General features: G+C 48.2%; 1 protein-coding gene across 3 annotated transcripts in view; it reads left to right on the forward strand.

The window, feature by feature from the left end:
• Positions 1-5,343: 5,343 nt before the first annotated feature.
• The window catches only part of LOC147023872 (papilin-like), an 86,791-nt gene continuing 70,129 nt past the window's right edge, over positions 5,344-22,005 (forward strand). Inside the window, exons 1-4 of one of the 3 annotated variants that reach the window (XM_085889760.1) lie at positions 5,344-7,069; positions 8,419-8,531; positions 8,816-8,879; positions 10,737-10,846. In XM_085889760.1, the coding sequence (XP_085745886.1) occupies positions 6,938-7,069; positions 8,419-8,531; positions 8,816-8,879; positions 10,737-10,846 (419 nt within the window). In that variant the 5' untranslated portion in view covers positions 5,344-6,937. The remainder of the gene's footprint in view (positions 7,070-8,418; positions 8,532-8,815; positions 8,880-10,736; positions 10,847-22,005) is intronic. The other 2 variants (XM_085889759.1, XM_085889758.1) reach the window with 2 other exon arrangements.

Below are 22,005 nucleotides of genomic sequence, written 5' to 3' on the forward strand. Positions count from 1 at the left end.
AGTCAGGATTGGAGGAAGATGAATCAACAACCTCGGGTATGCTGATGACTCCACTCTGTTGGCAGAAAGTAAAGAGGACTTGATGAAACTGCTGCAGACAGTGAAAAAGCTGGTCTTCATTTAAACCTAAAAAAAGATTAAAATCTTGTCAACTGAGATCGACTTGTTCAAATTGAGAGGCGATCATGTGGAAATAAAATAGTGGAAAGTTTCATCTTCCTGGGTTCTAAGATTTAAGTGAGTGGAGAATGTCGAGGAGGGATTAATAAAAGATTAGCATTGAAGATAACAGCATTGTCAGGATTGGCAAACATCTGAAAAGACAAAGATGTGAAAATACCAACCAAGAGGAGGCTGATGAATGCTCTGATATTTCCAGTTGCAGTGTATGGATGTGAGTTGTGGACAGTGGAAAAGAATGAAAGGAAGAATATTTACAGTTTTGAAATGGTTAGTTGGAGATGAATGTTCATAATTCCATGGACTGCAAGAAGAACAAACAAATCACTCCTTGAAGAAACTCAATCGGTGGAGTGCGTAGTCTCGTCTTGCACACTCATCCTCAACAAAAATACCATCATTAACTAAACATGCTACTATTATGTCCTATTGCTATTAATACCCATACATCTGTATCATCCATGTGTAGCTGCTTCATGTTGCACAGCAACACGATGTCTCTTTTGACTTCTTTATTACCTCCACTACTAAAGGTAGAAGGAGGTTATGTTTTCACCTCTCTCTGTCTGTCTGTTTGTTACTTGCAAAATCGAAGATTTGGTTAGTTAGTCGATTCTGTTATTCTGTCTGCTTGTCTGTTTATCGCCTACAGGTCACAATTTTCAACCGATCTTCACGAAACTTCACCACATGGTAGAGTTTGTCATAAGGAAGAGGTCAAAAGGTCAACATTGTTTTTGAGGTCAAAGGGTTATTCATCAGCTTAAGGTCAACAACTTATGTGGTATTTCTAAAATCCTCAATTTTCATCCGATTGACTTGAAATTTGAAGAGGATTTATATTTCATGCCACTTAATTCAACCAGCCAATTATTTTGGAGGTCCACATTGGCCAAAATGTCAACAGGGGCCGAATTTATAAAATTGTCAATTTTCATCCGATTCATTTGTAATATGAAGAGGAGTTGCATATTTGGTCATTGAATTCAACCAGCAATTATTTTTGAGGTCAGATTTGTTTTACGGATATGGAAAGTATCGTGCTCTGCACGACGTCTTCTTCTTGTTTGTTTGTTTGTGTGCAGGATATCTCAAAAAGTTGTGGATGGATTCGGATGAAATTTGGGGGGTAAGTTCGGTGTGTGACAAGAATGAACTGATTCGATTTTGGTGAAGATCTGGATCTGGATTCAACTACGAGAATTTTTAAAGTGATTCTTTACCATTGAGAGATAGGGCCAAACCGATCTACAGCAAGATGTTTCAAAAAGTTGGGGACGGATTCACATGAAAGTTTGTGGACAGGTTGGGAGTGTGACAAGGAAGAATAGATTAAATTTTGGTGAAGATCCGAATCCGGATCCGGATCTGAGAATCTTTTAAATGATTCTTCACCATTGAGATGGGGCCAAAAACGATAGAAGCACGATATCTCAAAATGTTATGGACGGATTCACACGAAACTTGGGCGACAAGTTGGGAGTGCCATTGGGAAGAACTGATTCAATTTTGGTGAAGATCCGAATACGGATTCAGATACGATAATTATTTAATTTTTAACTGATTCCTCGTCATTGTGAGATGGGCTAAAAACGATATTGCATGATATCTCAAAAAGTTGATGACGGATTCAGATGAAATTTGGTTGACAGGTTGGATGTGTGACGAGGACTAATTGTTTCGATTTTGGTGAAGATCTGGATTCGAGAATTTTTCAGGTGATTCTTCACCATTGAGAGGGGCCAAAAACGGTCGCATGTTATCTCTAAAAGTTGTGGATGACTTGTGACAAAACAAGGTGGAAGAGTTGGTCAGGTAACAAGTATAAGCCGATTCGATTTTGGTTAAGGTCCGAAATCAGATCCGACCAATCGATGGCATGTAAAATGTAAACTATTCAGCTTGGTGGAGGTATTGTTACGAATCTGGCAGCCATGAGCACAACATTCAGGTCCTTATAGAACAGTTATATCGGTAAGTGTGTGTTTATAGTTAGGGCCCCCTACCTGTGTCTAACGGGAATTACATGTGTGCGCTGCGGAGTTTCGTTTACAACAAATCTCCTTCACTTCACTTCACACACCGACGCCATTACCCACGTGCGTTCGGCCATGTACGTGGGCAGAGATTTCCATCACCTCAGACCAGGACTCCGCCCAGGAAGGCAGGGGCGTGCCCCTTGTCCAATCACGCCACAGAAGGCGACTTTCCCATGACACGCCGGCCAATGAGGGTTGAGATGGCCACAGAAGGCGACTTTCCCTCGACACGCCGGCCAATGAGGGTTGAGATGGCCACAGAAGGCGACTTTCCCATGACACGCCGGCCAATGAGGGTTGAGATGGCCACAGAAGGCGACTTTCCCTCGACACGCCAGCCAATGAGGGTTGAGATGGCCACAGAAGGCGACTTTCCCACGACGCGCCGGCCAATGATGGTTGAGATGGCCACAGAAGGCGACTTTCCCACGACACGCCGGCCAATGAGGGTTGAGATGGCCACAGAGAGCGACTTTCCCACGACGCCCCGTCCAATGAGGGTGGAGATCGCATCAGACGGAAATTTTCTCACCCCGGAGGAAAAAGGAATATAAAGGAATGCCAGGCTGGGAGCGTAGATCGTCGTCGTCTTGGGGGTCACGGGTCTTGATGCTGGCTGCTTCGTCTGGTCCTGGGTCATCGTCGTCTCTGATCTTATCCTTGGTCTTGGTCGATTGGTGCGTGGCCGGTTGGAGAGCGCGGTACCTGGTGCTCGGAGCGACATCGTGTTGCGGGTTCGAGTCCCGCCGAGCCTGGTCGTTGAAGACCACACGAGGTGGACAGGTCCAGGCACAGGCTCTGGTCTCCAGCTCACCTTTCCTCATGCTGGAAGCCTTCAATAAAGACCCGACGGGGTCCATTTCTTTGTTTGTGTGTCTGTGTGTGGGCCCGTCTTCAAGTAGCATTGTGTAAGTGCTTTCTTTTGCTCATTGTACATTACATTTCTTATTCGGATGACTCTGCTCTTTGTGTGCTTCCCTCCCCGATTATTATTATAAATACATTTCCCTATTGTTGAATGTTTCAGCTCGTTCCCTGTCATTTCTTTCATTGGCTAAGCACGCTGTGTATTGAGAGGTAGCGAGGGTAAATTGTTCATTTGGTCCGGCGCGGCTCTGGTAACTCCGCTCGGTTACGCTGGATCCGAGTCGTTACCTGCGACTCGGATCGGTCAGAATCAACCAAGGGTGTGGCTTCCCGGTAGTTAGACTGCATAGGTATTTAAATATATTGAAATTAGGCAATTAACCCTATCCCACGCGGTCAAATTATTGGCGATTCACGGTCCTGAAAGGGACCCGTGCCTTTCGGACGAATCCGAGGGTAACAATCTGAATTCCGGGTGTTCGGTGGAGCCGACTCTACTGCTCCATCTAGCGGTCGTGCTCGCCACCGAAACTCGGCCCCACAAGAATATGTTCTCCATGGAATACCATTCCATTTCGCTAAGTTGTCGCGCTATGAGTGATTTTTCATTTGTTATCTTGCCAAAACGAAGTTTTTGCAAGATATGTTAGTCAGCTTGTATGTTTTTTTTTTGTTTGTTTTTTGTTTGTTTGTCTGTAATCACGTATAAAAAATTCTGCAGAGCACAGTTATCATTGGAAATTTTTGTAACTTCGCATATCAGAAGCCTATAGAGGTCCCTTTCAGTGCACAAAATTTTGAAGGTCAAGGTCAAAGGTCAAGGCCACTTTGTCACAAATCAGGGGAGTCGACGAAACCCTTATTTTTTGAGTAATTTTGATCGGATCGTCTTCAAACTTCATGGGAATATAGTTCATGGTCTGGTGCTCAGCTGATTAATTTTTGGTGGCGATTGGCCTTGACCTTCATGGTTAGCGCCTCAGGTCAAACATATTTGACCCCAAGGTCAAATTTTCAAGTTTTAGGAACCATATCGTGTAGTACCTCAAATTGAACACCTCGATGAGTGCTTTCTAGATATGTCAAGCTTGAGACGTTATGATGTCATTTGGTGACATTATGAGGCAAAAGCATATTTTTCATGGTTACTCTGAAGAACGATTCTCATCGGAATCTCTCGTAGGCAGATATTCCTCAAGGAGTCGCTCCTGGTGGATAGCAGCTCTGTTCACCTCAGTGTGACCTTAAAGAAGTCACACGTGGTCACCTTTTGGCAAGATACGGGTCACCCTGCGGGTGACATTGGTTTATTTGTCTGTTTGTTTGTTTGTCCGCACAGAACTTTCGTGTTTTTCTCTGCAACCGCTTGTCAGATTGAGACAAAATTTTCACCATTGGTGCAACAACTCATGTATCATGTTTTAATAATAATTATGACATCATAGGTCACGTGGTGTGGCAGCCATGTTGGAAAAACTTTGGACCTCGGTATCTGAAACTGCACCAAGGAAAAAATAGAAACTTGGCACATAGCATGGGGAATGAGTGTGATTTATTTTTTAATGACATCTTAGTCGTTGCCTTCGTTATGACGTAATAAATGCATATATGGAATGCCACATCCGATCAGTATGAAAAATTTTGAGGGTCATCTATGGATAAAATGGTCCACAAATTTTTTTTGATGACATCATCGATCATGTGATTAGACAGCCAGCCATGTTGGTTTTTTTTTTTTTAAACCTTCAAAAATCTTCTTTGAAATGGCTAAACAGATCCAGGCGAAACTTTACACAAATGACTGCTTATCCATGAGAAACAAAAGGTTCACACATATAACATCATAGGCCACATTGTTTGGCAGACATATTGGATTTACCCCAAAACATACAAAAAATCTTCTTTTCCAGAACGGCTGGATAGATTGAGGGGAAACTTCACATAAATGTTCTCCAAGGCATGTGTGTACAAGGTTGTTATGGAGTAATTGATATCACATGGTTTGGCGGCCATATTGGAGTGAAGAAAATATAAAGTAATGTTTTCTCTGGAGCCGCTTAATCAATCGATGTGAAACTTCACAATTGTGATTTAGTAGTATTATGTTTATGATTACATGTTTATGTTTATTATTATTATGAATACATGTTTTAAATTTCAACTTGATCGGACACATTGTCTGGCAGCCTGAATTATTTAATTTTTTGATTTGGTTTTTTATTTTATTTTTAGTTTTTAAATATGGCTCACTTGGCTGTGCCTGGATGGGTTTAAAGGTAGAGGAGTAGCAGCTGAAATGTGAATCCTATCCAGGTTCCTCCTGATGACTTCATCTTTGCTTTTTACTTGTTCGGGTTCCTTCTGATTATTCCAATGCAGGACTTTTCCTATTTGGTCTTCCACTTGATTGGAATTGAATTATTTTAATCCCATTCTAAATTCAATTGAATACTAATGAAAAACTCCATGGGTCAGGGTCCGGTGTCCGATCAAAGTGGGGATGCATCAAAGCTGGACGTCTTGGTATCCGGTCATCACTGCCAGAAGTTATAAAGTGGCAGCTCTAGTTATGTCTCATTAATTACCTAACCCACCAGTACACAAACGCCGCACAAAACAAGTCCGAGTGAGGGTCTGCAATCTCTGATTGCTCTTTTTCTTGTTCAAAAATCTATTTGTCCCGATATGTTCTTCTGGATCAGGAATTGCATGGCAGAGGTATGAGCTATACCCAGTGCCCTTCTCGTTTTAAAGTGAATGTTTTAGTTTAACATGAATACAACACAAGAAAAGGGCAACAACATGCACTCCACAATGCACCGTCCTGACACAACCTGTCTCAATCAGTGTGACCACTCCTTGGCTTTTTTCACAAGATCTTGGCTATTCGTTGTTCACCTTGGCGTCTTGGTTTTCTATAGGTTTTCTAGTATCATCGCTTTTCCGAAACCTTGGGAATTCTTGGCTTTTTTCATTAGCTCACCTTGGCATTTATGAAAATGAGGAGCGGTCACACTGGTCTCGATGGAAGTGAATGTCCACACCTTACATTCCCAGCAACCAATACATTTAATTTACCTTTACATTTTATCAACTCTTCAGCACAAATCATTATAAATCACATAATTACCATTCAATACAGGTGGCAGTAAAAATATGCCCAAACAGCAATCGATCACGACAGAAATTCCAGTTCGGAAATCTCCGTTTGAACAGACCGAAACTAAATACAGTGGTCAAGACAATAAATAAAAGAAAGACCAGTAGAATGAGAAAAACTCTATGTCCAATTTTTTCTTCTTCTTACACTTGCACCCGATTCCGTTACATACATTTCCATTATCCATAGCTTTAATGATTATTGATTGATGACATTTCTCGCCAAAATCGAACTATTTTTTTTCTCAAACGAATATGCTTGAGAGCATCATTGGTATGCATTGCTGTCTGCGCTATCGCTGATGATTCGCCAATGAGTGATGAAACCGGTCTGGTATCTCAAGGGGTGAATAGCATTGGGATTCTCATGAGTGTACTCTGGGTGAACGTCTTTATAGTTGTTGAGGAACTCTGGGAAGGGTTCGAAACAGCATCAACACTTACCTTGTGTAGGTCTTCTGCAGCTTCTTCGGCTCGAGGAGTTTGGGAGGGGTCAATTATTGATATATGCCTGTGTGTATATATATACCACAACATAACCACTGCTATAGCTTTTGAGAACCTGTTCTCATGTGGCCAAGGTTATGTAAAATGTATTTTAACGGCTCGGGTTTGATGATTTCACGAATGTTTAAACGGTGAATTAATTTCTTTGTTTGAGCGAGTCGTTCAAGGCACGACCCACTCACTGTATGGATAAAAACGAAAGGACATCCGGTACCTGGGTGTTATGTGGGTACAGTGGAAGTGGGATTTCACACCATTCCACCCAGAAGTACAGGACTCGAAGATCGACTCAAATAGCTGCTCACACCGTCTGGAAGGTATGGTGTCCTTAAATGCTTGTAAACTGTTTGCACTCCACTCTGTGAGCACATGCTTCAGTAGCCTTCTTCAGGATATTTTTGGGAGAAAAATTAATGTACAACAAAAAGAGGTGTGTGTGTGTGTGTGTGTGTGTGTGTGTGTGTGTGTGTGTGTGTGTGTGTGTGTGTGTGTGTGTGTGTGTGTGTGTCCTCCATAACTGTGTCCTCCATATTTCTACGAGAAGGTATATGTGTAAGTGAGTTGTTGCTATGAAGGGGAAAGTGTGTAAGTTGTTGCTGTGAAGGTGAAAGTGTGTAAATTGTTGTGAATGTGAAAGTGTGGAAGTTGTTGTTGAGGTGAAAGTGTGTAAGTCGTTCCTGTGAAGGTGAAATTGTGTAAATTGTTGCTGTGAAGGTAAAAGTGTATAAGTTGTTGCTGTGAAGGTGAAAGTGTGTAAGTTGTTGTGAAGGTGAAAGTGTGGAAGTTGTTGTTGTGAAGGTGAAAGTGTGTAAGTTGTTGTTAATGTGGAAGTGTGTAAGTTGTTGTGAAAGTGTGTAAGTTGCTGTGAAGGTGAAAGTGTATAAGTTGTTGCTGTGAAGGTGAAATTGTGTAAATTGTTGCTGTGAAGGTGAAAGTGTGTAAGTCGTTGCTGTGAAGGTGAAAGTGTGTAAGTTGTTGTGAAGGTGAAAGTATGTAAGTCGTTGTTGAGGTGAAAGTGTTTAAGTCGTTGCTGTGAAGGTGAAAGTGTGTAAATTGTTGTGAAGGTGAAAGTGTGTAAGTTGTTGTAAAAGTGAAAGTGTGTAAATTGTTGCTGTGAAAGTGAGTGTGTAAGTTGTTGTGAAAGTGAAAGTGTGTAAATTGTTGTTGTGAAGGTGAAAGTGTGTAAATTGTTGTTGTCAAGGTGAAAGTGTGTAAATTGTTGCTGTGAAAGTGAAAGTGTGTAAGTTGTTGTGCAAGTGAAAGTGTGTAAATTGTTGTTGTCAAGGTGAAAGTGTGTAAGTTGTTGTTAATGTGGAAGTGTGAAAGTTGTTGTGAAAGTGTAAATTGTTGTTGTGAAGGTGAAAGTGTGTAAATTGTTGTTGTCAAGGTGAAAGTGTGTAAGTTGTTGTGAAAGTGAAAGTGTGTAAATTGTTGCTGTGAAAGTGAAAGTGTGTAAATTGTTGTTGTGAAAGTGGTAGTTTGTTTTCCCTATGCATTCCTTGCACCTGTTTGTTTGTTTTTTGTTTTTAACGCACTGCAAGTGTAAGGAGCACAAAAGGGATGTCCGATGTCCGATGTCCGGTGTCCGGTGTCCGATGTCCGATGTCCGGTGTCCGGTCTGGCGGATCACAGAGAGCCTTCCTCGCCGTCCATTTCAATTACCCAGGAGTGTGACGGGCCTGACCCGAGACGGCCACACCCTGTGATCGTCTCAAGTGGGGGGAACACGGACACTTCGACGCGCAAAGGTGTGCGAGCTGTGCTCACCGACTTGTTCAGGTGAGACAACCATACCTGGGTACTTGTCTTTCTTCGTACCCTTGGTTTACCTGCCCGAGCCAGGTGTTTGCTTCCCAGAGCCGGCTTTTTACCTGTCTTGCAGGTGTTTACCTATCCGAACTCGATGTGTTCAGTTTTGCTTGTCATCACGAACCTGTCCATTAAGTGAATGTGCCGAGTGATGGCGTCGGAGGGGTGGAGTGAGGGGTGGAGTGCCCACTGTCCAGGTTCATGGTGTAAGTGTTCGTGTAACTCCATGAAGGTTCCACATTGTTTTGTTGCAGACTCGCCATGACCCGTTGTGTCATCTTCCTTGAACTCGCCGTTCTCGCCTCTGCTCTGAGTCATGTAAGTTATTTTTTTATTCTCGTTATTAACTATGAAAGTGTGACACGAGTTGTAGTCGCTAAGTCTGCATGTGATGTACGTGATACCGGAGGACACAATTATTGCGGAGCCAGGTGACGCCTTGCCGGTGCATCACCAGATGGGCAGTTTGAATCATTGTGGCTGCTGGTTGCATCATTGGTTCTGGGCGCAGCGATGCCGCTGATGCAGTGCCCCGATTACCAGTACACTGGTACTCATTTCGCCGACCTCGGAAGGATGACGGGCTGAGTCAACCTCCTGGTGTTAATTCAGTGGAAAAAACGGGGCTTGAACTCAGGACCCCAGGATCTCAAGCCACCACCCTAAGCGCTAAGCCAACACCAGGCAATCCCAGGTGTAACCCCCTCAAAACTGGAGTTAGAAATCGAGCAAATCAAACTTTTTAAGATGATTATTATTATTATTATTATTTAAACAAAATCTACCACTACTACAACTATTACTACAACTCGGAGCAACATCATGATGAAAAAACGTGAATTGAGGTCTGAACATTCCGAGCGTATTATTCATCCGACATCATATTCCCTGCATGTGCGTACTTGTGTATGTCGCGAGAAGCTCTTCCCTCCACCAGGATTTATCCAAAGAAAATGAACGCAGTGTACCGATCATGGACATGAGGAATGAACACGTCTGCTTTGAGCGCCCGAGAGCTGCGATCGAAAGTTGTTCTGACAATGAGAGTTCCATTTGGGTTCCGACTGCAAAAGTTACAATGCAGACGAACTCCGTGCTGGAAGCTGCTGAGCCCTCCATTCTGTACAGGTCTGTCCTTGAGATCAAGAGAGAGAGAGATAGAGATAGAGAGAGAGTATGAATGCACACCAAGACCAATATGACCTTTTTTAAAAAACAAAAATTATAAATATATATATATATATATTTTTTAACATTTGAGACCAGTCCTTCGCTGTATGACGAGGAGTCTGTCCATCTCAAAATGGTCACTGACAGATCCCCATTTTGTTGTGATTGCAGGTGTTAATGTGCATGGAGAGTATAATGACGGAACGCCAAAGAGCAACAGACAGAAAGTGATCGAGGCATGTTTAAACAACTGGACAGGAATGTGTGGGTGCACCGCAGCACAAGGAGAGGGGTTGTCGGTTCAAATGGTTCACGGAGTTAGAGGGTCTATCGAAACTGGGAAATGGAGGGAGATCGTGAGGTGGTGGTAGGTGGCACACTTCATCGCCCGGAGGAAAGACAATATGGCGACGGACTTGGGAATACAGGTCTATGAGCGACAGAAGAGGAGAACAAATGCATGGAAGTAAACATTTTATGCTTTGGGAGGTGAACAAGAGGGTTGGAGTTTGACATCCCAATAGGCCTTAGCTTTGGGTGGTGCACCTGGACATCCCTGGTTCTCATCCAAGCACACCCTGCTCCAGCTTCAACGACATGAGGATGTATCTCATTAAAGGTGTGATATGTTTGATGATAAATATCAGTTTTGATTTGTCACAAAGTCGGGGCCGTCGGAGCAAGGCGCAAATCATTCCCAGCTGCCATGGGGGGGGGGGGACGATTCATTAGGCACTTGACAAAGACTGAATGTGCACGTGTAAGACTGAGTGGAAGAGAGGACCAAAAAAAAATTCCGTTGATGAAATTTATGAATGGAATCTCATTCTGGAATTGAGAACATGCATAACGATGGTGTTGAAAATTCCCAAAATTTCCCAGACTGGGCAATTCCACCAATTTCCCCCGCGTAACCTTCACAATATCTCTTGGACGGGAGCCTCCCCACTCCCCATGATTGATGTGCTTGCATACCACTGATATGTACCGACATGTCACCTGCAGGGTGATCGATGGCATCGTGATGAGTGGAGACCCTGGAGCGGATGGTCTCCGTGTGGGCGAAGCTGCGGAGGTGGAATGAAATATCGAGAGCGACAGTGTTTACCCAACAGGTTTGTACATAATGCATATTGTGTGTGTGTGTCGTGTGTCCAACAGGTGAGCACCATATATGGTGTGTACTACCTATTTCAATATGCATGTGCGAATAGCATCAGGATTCTACTTGAACCTGGATTGATACAATACCTTCAGTCATGACCTTTTATGAATGCAGTCACTTGTATAAGAAACCTGGGTTTTCATGAAATCCTTATTCCAGAAATCTTCCCAAAGCGCGGGATGCTCATGGCATCTGACTGGAATCAGAAGTGACTCCATTGTGTAAAATATTGTTTTGTTGAATTATTGAAACCAGAACTTTTTCCTTGAGCTAGTGTGCCATGAGACATTGGAGACCAGCTTTCAGGAGAGGTGTAGTTTTGTTCATATGAAGTGTGCCGACCCATCGTTTCACTGACGGATTTAATCCAAACGCCGCATATCGTACGAAACAAACATATTGCACGTCTATCTGTGTGTGTCAATGTTGATGTAAAATGAAGTGAAACATGCAAAAAAGGATCTTTTTACAACATCATCTTGTTGTTGTTGGTTGTATGCTCCTTCCATGTGCACACACACAAACACACACATATATATATATATATATATATATATATATATATATATATATATATATATATATATATATATATATATATATATTGTTGCGGTCTTCGCGCCCGCCGGCGTGCGACGGCCACGTAACTCGAATCGCGGCACGTCGCCCACCGGACGGACAATCCAGTCGTGACCCTCTCGGACTAACGCCGGGAACCAGTCACGGGTGGACCTTTCGGTCTCACCGCGATCGAGCCAATCCAGCCCCGCGTGGGATAGGGTTGCTCGCCAAATTCGAACTACCTAAGTACCCACGCGGAGGGTGACGGTAGCGATCGCACCTCGCCGCAGGTCGACTTCGGACACGGGCCACTTGCGACCCGTGTCCGTACTATCAGAATAACCGAGCGGTGTTATCGTCGACCTCGACGGTTCGATTAATTATCGGGCGTATTCAGCCCACTACCAACCCTTTACGTGAAGCAAGATGGGGATTCAATGGAGGAAAAGGAAGCGAGCGGGAGAACAGTTCAACAATAAAGCACATTTATTCTCCGCACACGGAAGCACACAAATACAATTCCACCAAAAGCACACAAAAAAAGAAAACACAATTCCATTTACACAAAAAAGCAAACATAAAAGTGAAAACACAGTGCAGAGCTAATACCGACTACCGAGCACACGGCAACACTTATACAATTCTACTTCACAGACGGCGCCGACAACACATACCCAAAACCAAGGAAAAGAAATACCCTCAAGAATGAGGTAGGCCTGGGGCCGAGACCTGGTCGGGCCGACCCGTCTGGTGATGAGACGCGGAGCGGCGATGGCCCCGCAACCCGCGGGCCTCGTGGACAGTGCCTGGCAGGGGGTGGGAACGGGGCCCCCTTGGTCGCACTATCTCAGCGCGGGGGGAAACAGGAGGGGGTTGCTGATGCTCGGGGTATAGAGGATCTTTATTATGTGCGACGAGCGTCTCCACCTCGGCCAGGTCGCGCTGCCGCCTCCTCGGGCGCGCAGCTCCTTGCACGACGCGAGCACCCCCTCGTCCGGTGTCGCCGCCTCTCCACAGCTCGTCCCCTCCGTTCCGACTTCAACGCACACGACGAGCAGCTCCACCGCCCGCGAAGTCTTGACTCTCTGTCCGTTCTTGTTTGCGACTCCTCGTTCTCGTTCTGCTGACTCTCTTCTGACTCCTTTGCGACTCCCTTCTTCCTCGTTCCGACTTTTACTACCCTTTTGACTGACGAACACCGTCCTTTTATCCCCCCGTAACTTCGCCTTTGACCCCCTCCCTTTGACCTTTCAACTCGCTCCCCATTGGCCCGAGAAAAAGTGGGCGTGAAGGCTTTTTGATCCACAAATTTGCATATATCGATCGCCCTGGGGGCGAGAATGCCACGCCCCTCGCTCACCGATTGGACGGCAAAAAGTGGGCGTGTGTCGTTTTGGATCCGTTTTTGAAGCAGAAAATCCGTGATTTTGTACACGCTGTTCAACGTGCGCCCTACACGAGTCCAGCATCGGTGCCCATGAGTGGCGCGAGATGACGGTGATGCGATGGTGGCGAGTTGTGACGGTAAAGGTCATGGCGGTTGTGGTGAAGCGGCGTTGTGGTTGTGATGGTGGCGATTGGTCCAAAATAAAGATAGTAAAAGAAAAACGGCTATCCTGAAGAGTCGCAGCACGTATAAATGACATGTATTCCCACTAGACAACGGGTTTGGGCCTAACTACACATGCACTTACCGAGATACCTCACCTAAGGGACCTGAATGGTGGTTTGCGAATCTGGTAACCACAACACTACCCCCTTCCCTTTTACAGACTCGTCCCGAGTCGTCAAATTTTCGTGTGCCATCATGTGTAGTTTGTCCCTAGTACATTTTACCTACGGATCCCTGAGTGCGACATTCATGGTATTCGTGTCCCCAAAATAAATAACCTGAGGGCTGCGTAACTACCTAAACAAACTCACTCACACGGACGACTTAAATAAAATTGCCGGCGCTAAGACATACATGCCGGGGGCGCACTCATATGTACAGTACATCTTAACCTTAACTTACAAATTTTACACTAAACCATGGCCCAGGATCATTGAACTCTGCAAAAGAAAGCAGTTAGCAGGGAGCCAGGCTGCCCACATGCAGTCTCTGACTCAAACAATGCAGGTGACAGGGAACGTGGCTGGCTGCTCACACGCAGTCCAAGGCCTTCCCTTTTGAACTGAACTCAGTGAACCACAACGGTGCTTGGGCTGCACAAACGCAGTCTCCGTGCCAGCTCAAGTGGCACACGCAATGAACACAACGAATGGATGCATGAACGGTTTGAACTGAATGCAGTGAACCACAACGGTGCATGGGCTGCACAACGCAGTCTCCGTGCCAGCTCAAGTGGCACACGCAATGAGCACAACGAACGAATGGATGAATGGATGGACGCAAAACACGGTGCACGGGCTGCCACTGCAGGCCCGTGTTGTAGCTGCCAACAGGGCAGTTCTCGCAGCTTGCAAACTGTTGCCTTGATCCTGGCGCACATGGAAATGAACAGGGGGGGGGGCAAAGCAAAATTGAACGGGGCTGGTGAACATGGGCAGTGGGCATGGCATGGCAAAGGTGCAGGCAACACAGCCCGCAGAAGAAGGCCGCTGCAGGCAAACACAGCCCGCAGAAGAAGACCGTTGCAGGCAAACACAGCCGGCAGATGAACTGGCCGGCACAGGCCTCGAAGAAAAACAGCCAGCAGATGAACTGGCCGGCACAGGCCTTGCAGCACACAGCTGCCGATGAACTTGGCCGGCCTCCGCCTTGAAGCAAAACACGGCCAGCCGATGAAGTGGCCAGCCTTTGCCGTTCAGTGGAGGTTGGTGGAGGGAGTGCGGTGGTGCTGGCCACTGGGAAGGCGGGCTCGGACCTACCTACCTGTCTCCCTCCCAACCTATCGCCTTTGCCTGTCACTGTACATACCCACTCCCTTAATTTGTGAAAAACCAATTTAGCCCCCTTAATTTTTTTTTTATTTTTTTTATTTTTACTTCCCCACTATAAATCGTCCCCTAACCCCCTTTATCGTCCTTGTTCGGCTAACCTATTCTGTCACCTAGCCTACTCCCAACCCCTACGTTCCCTTCCCGGAGGGGAATAAGGGAGAGCTAACGTCCTGTGTCGAGGCCCAACGAAGCCTCAGAATGGCCTCCCCAGAGTTCGGCGATCTATAACCAAAGTGGGTCCAGCGGCCCACAACGACAGCGAGGGGATGGATGGTGCGGAGGGGTACATCTCCTAATCTACCCTAACCATTTAACTGTTAAACTACCCCGGGGCTTTCAACAAGCGCCTCTCGCTTAAACTATTGGTTCTAACAACCCAGATTCCCGTCGCCTGTGTTGGTGTCCTTACAATTCGGGCCTCGCCCCCAATTTTCTCTCCGTGCCCTCACACGGTCTCCTGGCTGGGACACGTGGCTCCCTTTGGCAGGCACGACCCTCTGCCGAATCTCCCGCTATGGCACCCCGGGCACTACACTGCCTCCGAGCCTACCAGCTCCCTAACACCGGGAGTGCCCCCCATGGCACCTCCCCTGAAACGCACACGTGGCAGGCCGGCCTCCCGGGCCCCTTTCCGAGGGTCACCCGTGCCCACAACACTGCCCACGCGGCTAATGGCGCCCGGGCCCCCGCACCAAGCAGGCGCACCCGTGCCCACTACTTCTATCCCGGCCCCCCATGGGCCCATGGCCTACGGCCGACTAGCCTGGTGCCCGGGTACCCACTCAGCGATACTCACCTTCGCAGCCACGCTCCCAAGCCCGTCAACAGGGCTCCTGCACCCCTCCAAATGGGTCTCGAGCCTACTTTCCCACCAACAACAAAACGACCTCCATTTTTCAATTTGACTAACCCAGCTAACTCAATTTACTCTGACCCCGGGGTCCCTTGGGCGGGAGTCACTCCTCCCCCCAATCACTCATCGCACCATGCATTCCCCATTCACTCCACACACACAGACCCGCTGGCCTCACTCACTCACCAAGCACATGCCTCACAACTCACCAACTCTTCAACACACACACCACTGAACTCTGCCATCCTTCTATCTGCACCCCCTAACTAACTCGTGCTCCCACGTCGTCCCTTAAACTACAGCACGTTCCTTTTAACACTACGTAGCTAAGCTACGTCCCCTCTACACATCCACAAGTCTGTCACGGTCTCCAAATATCCCATTAATCAATTTCCCAACCTAAATCTGGCTACAATCCCTCTAACTAATCCATTCCACGGACTCCATGAGGACTTACCCCTGCCCCATGAAGTCGGTCTAACTAAGCTAACCCTTCCCCCTAACTAGTTTCCATCCTGTGCCCAGGTAAGGGGGTCTTTCACCCCTTGCCCAGGAATCCTGTACACCCGAAAGTGAGGCTTGCCTTTCCTTTTTTTTTTTTTTTCATGCGCAGCACCTGCGCGGCAACTCAGAGCTCGCGCACTTTGCACCTGTCCGTGACGTCATGCAGCTGCACGTGTTCCTCGTCCCTCCTTGGACGGTGCCATCCGGCAGAGATACCCCTCCTGCCGGATTCCAACCACACGTGCAGCCATGACGTCACCGTGCGCAAAAAAAAAAAACACAAGCCCCACGTCTCGAGGGGTTTCCCACGCGAACACATGTGCTTTGCCCGTTGGAGCTTAACACACACGATCGCGTGGAGAACCCGTCCGGTCCAAATCCATTTACCTGCCTAAACTTTGTCCGTCCGCGGGATCGGCAAATCCACCGCGTGCGTTTCCGGACCGGGACTTCACTCTCGCAAGCGAGCACGTGGTGGTCTCGTGCGTTGCACAGCACGGACCTCGTGCTCACTGCTGGGTGAACCCGGCACGGTCCGCGAAACAACTACAGCCGCTACCCGGCTTTCTTTCTTCTGTCGCCGTCGTCGTCTCCATTCAACCCACGCACACCTGCGTGTCACGACGCACACAGTCCACACCATTAAACTCACACCGGGAGACGCGGCTGCGTGCTCCCGCATGCCAACCGACATCTCCCTCTCATACCGCTCTCTCACACACACGGTCTCCCTTGCATAACCCATACCACTCACACGTGGTGCTCCATTCACTCGTGCCTCACTCACACACGCGGGGGCACTCAACCGCGGTTCCTCATCCACACACGGTGCCTCACCCACACACGCGGGGGCACTAACCCGCGGTGCCTCACTCACACACCGTGCCTCATCCACACACGGCGTGCTGGGAAGCACGTACTCCGGCACCATCGCCACCACACCACTCACACACGGGGTCGCTTCCACACACGGGGACGCACTCACACCTTGCACCACACACACAGGGACAACCATACTGGGGATTCGTGTCCCCACAAGGGTCTCCGGGGCCTCTATACCCCCCAAGCTTTCCGTGCACCCGTCCACAGCACCCGTCCCCTCAACCTCGCAAAACACGACCGAACTCACCTGGTCGTGACTCGCCTTAAGGGGGCATACTCCCTCCCCTCGTTCCTGGAGGAGGCCATCTCGCTGCTCGCACCGGGTCCCTACACGCTCCGCGAGCTCACCCCCATTATCCTCCACTACCTCCGTGTGTGTGTGTGCGTCACTTACCCCGTCTTCATCGTGTAGTCTTCCCTCTATCGTTCCCATCTCCCGTGTCTCTGCCAACTCTTCACCCTTTACCTCCCTTGTCTCAACTATTATTTTTTCCTTTGTCGTCACCTCGTGTCTCGTCTCACACGTTTTGGTCTCCCCATTTAATTTTTCCCTTTCGGTCATCGTCACGACCCTCGCCCAACACGTTCCACGAATTATTTTTTCACCCGCCTCCACCGCGGGCTTGTCAGCCGTTGCACCCCCACCCAGCTCGTTTGATCCCACACGTGGAGTCGCCATTTTTATCTCCCCGGTCACGGCCTTCATGCCCGCCTGCAGGCTTCGGCCCATGTTCTGCGTCTCACCCCGCAGCTTTTTCATTTCTTCCTTCATGTTTGCTTCCATTCCGTTTATTTGCTGTGTATTCGCATCCATCTTTTCGTTCATGCCTTTCATTTCGTTTTTTATTTCATTTGTCATTGCCGCCAGCATGGCGCATGGCCTGAGCCACGTAGGGTGCACTCAGCTGAGCCGTTTCAGCAAGGGTTTTGGTGGAGAGGGGGGGGGAGGTGTCATACACTGCGGCCGCTGCCGCACCCATTTCGGGCTCTGGGTTTAGTTGGGCGAGTCCGTGTTCCTGCACAATCAACATTTCCTGCTCGGGGATTCCATCCTGGACCATGGATTCTACATTACTACACATATACATTTCTAATACCCCCGGCTCCCGCTCGCCTTGAGACGCCATCTTGCTTCTCGTGAAGGGTTAATTTGCTCGCTCATAATTTGGAGGGAATCGGGGGTCGCTTCTCTCACCCCTGGACCGATTCCCGTGAATTTCATTGGAGACAGGAGAGCCTGTTTTCCTGCTCTCCGATACCAGTGCCGCGAGGAGGGCGATGAATTTGTATCCCACTCCTGACACCAGTGTTGCGGTCTTCGCGCCCGCCGGCGTGCGACGGCCACGTAACTCGAATCGCGGCACGTCGCCCACCGGACGGACAATCCAGTCGTGACCCTCTCGGACTAACGCCGGGAACCAGTCACGGGTGGACCTTTCGGTCTCACCGCGATCGAGCCAATCAGCCCCCGCGTGGGGTAGGGTTGCTCGCCAAATTCGAACTACCTAAGTACCCACGCGCGGAGGGTAGACCGGGCGATCGCACCTCGCCGCAGGTCGACTTCGGACACGGGCCACTTGCCGACCCGTTCCGTACTATCAGAATAACCGAGCGGTGTTATCGTCGACCTCGACGGTTCGATTAATTATCGGGCGTATTCAGCCCACTACCAACCCTTTACGTGAAGCAAGATGGGGATTCAATGGAGGAAAAGACGAAGCGAAGCGGGAGAACAGTTCAACAATAAAGCACATTTATTCTCCGCACACGGGAAGCACACAAATACAATTCCACCAAAAGCACACAAAAAAAAGAAAACACAATTCCATTTACACAAAAAGCAAACATAAAAGTGAAAACACAGTGCAGAGCTAATACCGACTACCGAGCACACGGCAACACTTATACAATTCTACTTCACAGACGGCGCCGACAACACATACCCAAAACCAAGGAAAAGAAATACCCTCAAGAATGAGGTAGGCCTGGGGCCGAGACCTGGTCGGGCCTACCCGTCTGGTGATGAGACGCGGAGCGGCGATGGCCCCGCAACCCGCGGGCCTCGTGGACAGTGCCTGGCAGGGGGTGGGAACGGGGCCCCCTTGGTCGCACTATCTCAGCGCGGGGGGAAACAGGAGGGGGTTGCTGATGCTCGGGGTATAGAGGATCTTTATTATGTGCGACGAGCGTCTCCACCTCGGCCAGGTCGCGCTGCCGGCCTCCCTCGGGCGCGCAGCTCCTTGCACGACGCGAGCACCCCCTCGTCCGGTGTCGCCGCCTCTCCACAGCTCGTCCCCTCCGTTCCGACTTCAACGCACACGACGAGCAGCTCCACCGCCCGCGAAGTCTTGACTCTCTGTCCGTTCTTGTTTGCGACTCCTCGTTCTCGTTCTGCTGACTCTCTTCTGACTCCTTTGCGACTCCCTTCTTCCTCGTTCCGACTTTTACTACCCTTTTGACTGACGAACACCGTCCTTTTATCCCCCCGTAACTTCGCCTTTGACCCCCTCCCTTTGACCTTTCAACTCGCTCCCCATTGGCCCGAGAAAAAGTGGGCGTGAAGGCTTTTTGATCCACAAATTTGCATATATCGATCGCCCTGGGGCGGGGCCACGCCCTCGCTCACCGATTGGACGGCAAAAAGTGGGCGTGTGTCGTTTTGGATCCGTTTTTGAAGCAGAAAATCCGTGATTTTGTACACGCTGTTCAACGTGCGCCCTACACGAGTCCAGCATCGGTGCCCATGAGTGGCGCGAGATGACGGTGATGCGATGGTGGCGAGTTGTGACGGTAAAGGTCATGGCGGTTGTGGTGAAGCGGCGTTGTGGTTGTGATGGTGGCGATTGGTCCAAAATAAAGATAGTAAAAGAAAAACGGCTATCCTGAAGAGTCGCAGCACGTATAAATGACATGTATTCCCACTAGACAACGGGTTTGGGCCTAACTACACATGCACTTACCGAGATACCTCACCTAAGGGACCTGAATGGTGGTTTGCGAATCTGGTAACCACAACAATATATATATTGTTACGAATTATGTTGGTTCGGACGGCCACGCACGACCGCTTCAGCCCAAGCGCAGTCGCGCGCCCGCCGAAAGCCGGAATTCAGTCGTAGCCTTCCGGATAACCCCGAAAACCCGCTACGGGTGCCTTATCGCACCATAAACTTGTCAATATCCTGTCCGCGTGGTACAGGGTCAATCGCCGAATCTCGATATACCTAATTATCCATGCAGACAGAAATACCGAGAATTTATACCTCGACGGAGACTTGTACGGAACGAGCCGCTAAGCGCGCTCGTCCCGTGTGCGTTTTGCCAAGCGGTTTTAAATCTCCCAGTTCCGTCGGACCAAATTGTCACGTTTATCGGCCTTAATAGCCAGCTAATTTCCAGAAGGCGTCGTGGCAGTCAATAGTGGGAAAGTGACGCAACGAGCAGATGTACATTCAAACAATGGGGCATTTATTTTATACAGCAGGCAAGCAATCGATGGGGGAATAGGGACAAGACACGAGCAAAAGCCTACAGCCAATGTATTCAATAATGTACAGTCATGCACTTAATCAGTTCTACTTATTCAGACAAGGCACCACAGACTTTCATCCAAAACCAAAGAAAAGAAAAGGGCTCACAAGCCTTTATTTCAAACTCGGGAGCCTGGTTGACCGAGGGCTCCGAGAGGCCGCACAGGTTACCTGGCCGCCCCAAGTGACGGCTCGAGGGTCTTTTGGTCGGCGACCCCTGTGTCTCTGTTCCACCTGGGGGTGTCGCAAAACGCGCCAGTCACTTGAGCGGCTTGGCGGGCAGCTCTCCTTGGTCGCTTGGCCTTCCCCGCGGCCTGGTCGATCGGGCCTGGCCGACGACGTTTCAGAGGAGCGAACGGGCCTTGCTCTTTTAGAGTTGATACTCTTTCAGGACCCGCTCACTCCTCAGCGTCGCTCGACCGTCTCAGGGCCGTCTGCCCAGACCGTGACGTAGCTTGCTCGACTCCGGCTGTTCAACGCGCTCCGTCTCCGGCTGACGACTGACGACTCTCCACTGACAACTGTCCCTGGCGACTTCTCCCGTCTCCCAACGACGACTGCTTTTGGCGACTGACAACTCCAACTCACTCTGGCGATTCACTTCACCCTTTTTATAGCCCGGGGGGGGGGTGAAAATCCGCTCCCTGAACCTTGACCCGAGACTGGCTCCAACCCCTTTCGAACCTTCAACCTTCACCCCTGCGCGAAACCCTACCTCTTACGTCACAAGGTGATTTCGAGGGAAGACGTCTTTTTGATCCGATTATGCAAATCAGCGGCTTCGCGGCTGTTTGCACACGGACGGTGTGATGTGGCTTTACCGTTGTGCCGCTTGTCCGCAACCAACGCCATTTTGCGGCTGTCGAGGAGGAGGTGATGGTTTTATGATGTTTGTTTGAAGATGATGGCATTCCTGTTGTTCGGGGATGATCGGGTTTTTGTAGATGTTGTTGAAATAAAATATAGAAAAGAATAACGCTACCTCAAAGATTCACAGCCCGGCACACGAACAAACCCTTTACACATCGGTGGGGGAATCCTAACCTGAAACACTTACTTATCGAGATAACTGATCTTCGGGGAATCTGAATGGTGTTTTGTGAATTTCCAAAACCGCAACAATATATATATATATATATTTTTTTGTTGTTGTTGTTGTTGTTGTTGTTGCTTCGAGAGGTGTTGTGATAGTACACATTATTTTGTGTTCCTTCAGTGTCATTATGAAGGGTTCCTGTTGTTGTATAATAATAAATGTTATCATTGGAACAGCGATATTAAAGCTCAAATCCTGCTTCTTCTTCCTCAACCTTGTAAAGCCAGGCTTTTAAAACAGACATTCTTATAATTAAACGGATACAAATGGTCCAAGTAAATCGATTATTAGCTTTCCAATGGCACCAACAACAGAAGGAACCCTTTAGAATGAATCTTGGCATACAAACACACACACACCCGTCTCCTTTTAGTAAATCACAATTACTGCACTTGTGTGCACATTTACTACAACTACTACCACTTTAATGGCCGTAATTATTCCCAGCTCCTTGTGTCATTGGTCAGGGAATTATTTTGTTTGACCCAAGTCTCTCACGAACTGGCTGGCCAGGCTGAAGGTGATTTTGGGCAAAAAAACCCAAAAAGTTTGGAATTGTTCAGGGCCCCGGCGATAGCTCATAGTTGGGTTGGGAATCGAACCCAGACTTCTCTTGGTGAAATCAGCTTCTGCTTGCTTCCCACGGTGGTTTACAAACCTCTATCAACGTTCATTCATTGATCTACCCGTCCGCCAATGCGAATTGACACCAGCCTTCACCAGCAAGACGAGTTCTTCAT

This window comes from Eptatretus burgeri, chromosome 7 (genome assembly GCF_056783735.1).
Source record: "Eptatretus burgeri isolate ZD-2024b chromosome 7, Ebu_testis_v1, whole genome shotgun sequence".
Taxonomy (NCBI): Eukaryota; Metazoa; Chordata; class Myxini; order Myxiniformes; family Myxinidae; genus Eptatretus; species Eptatretus burgeri.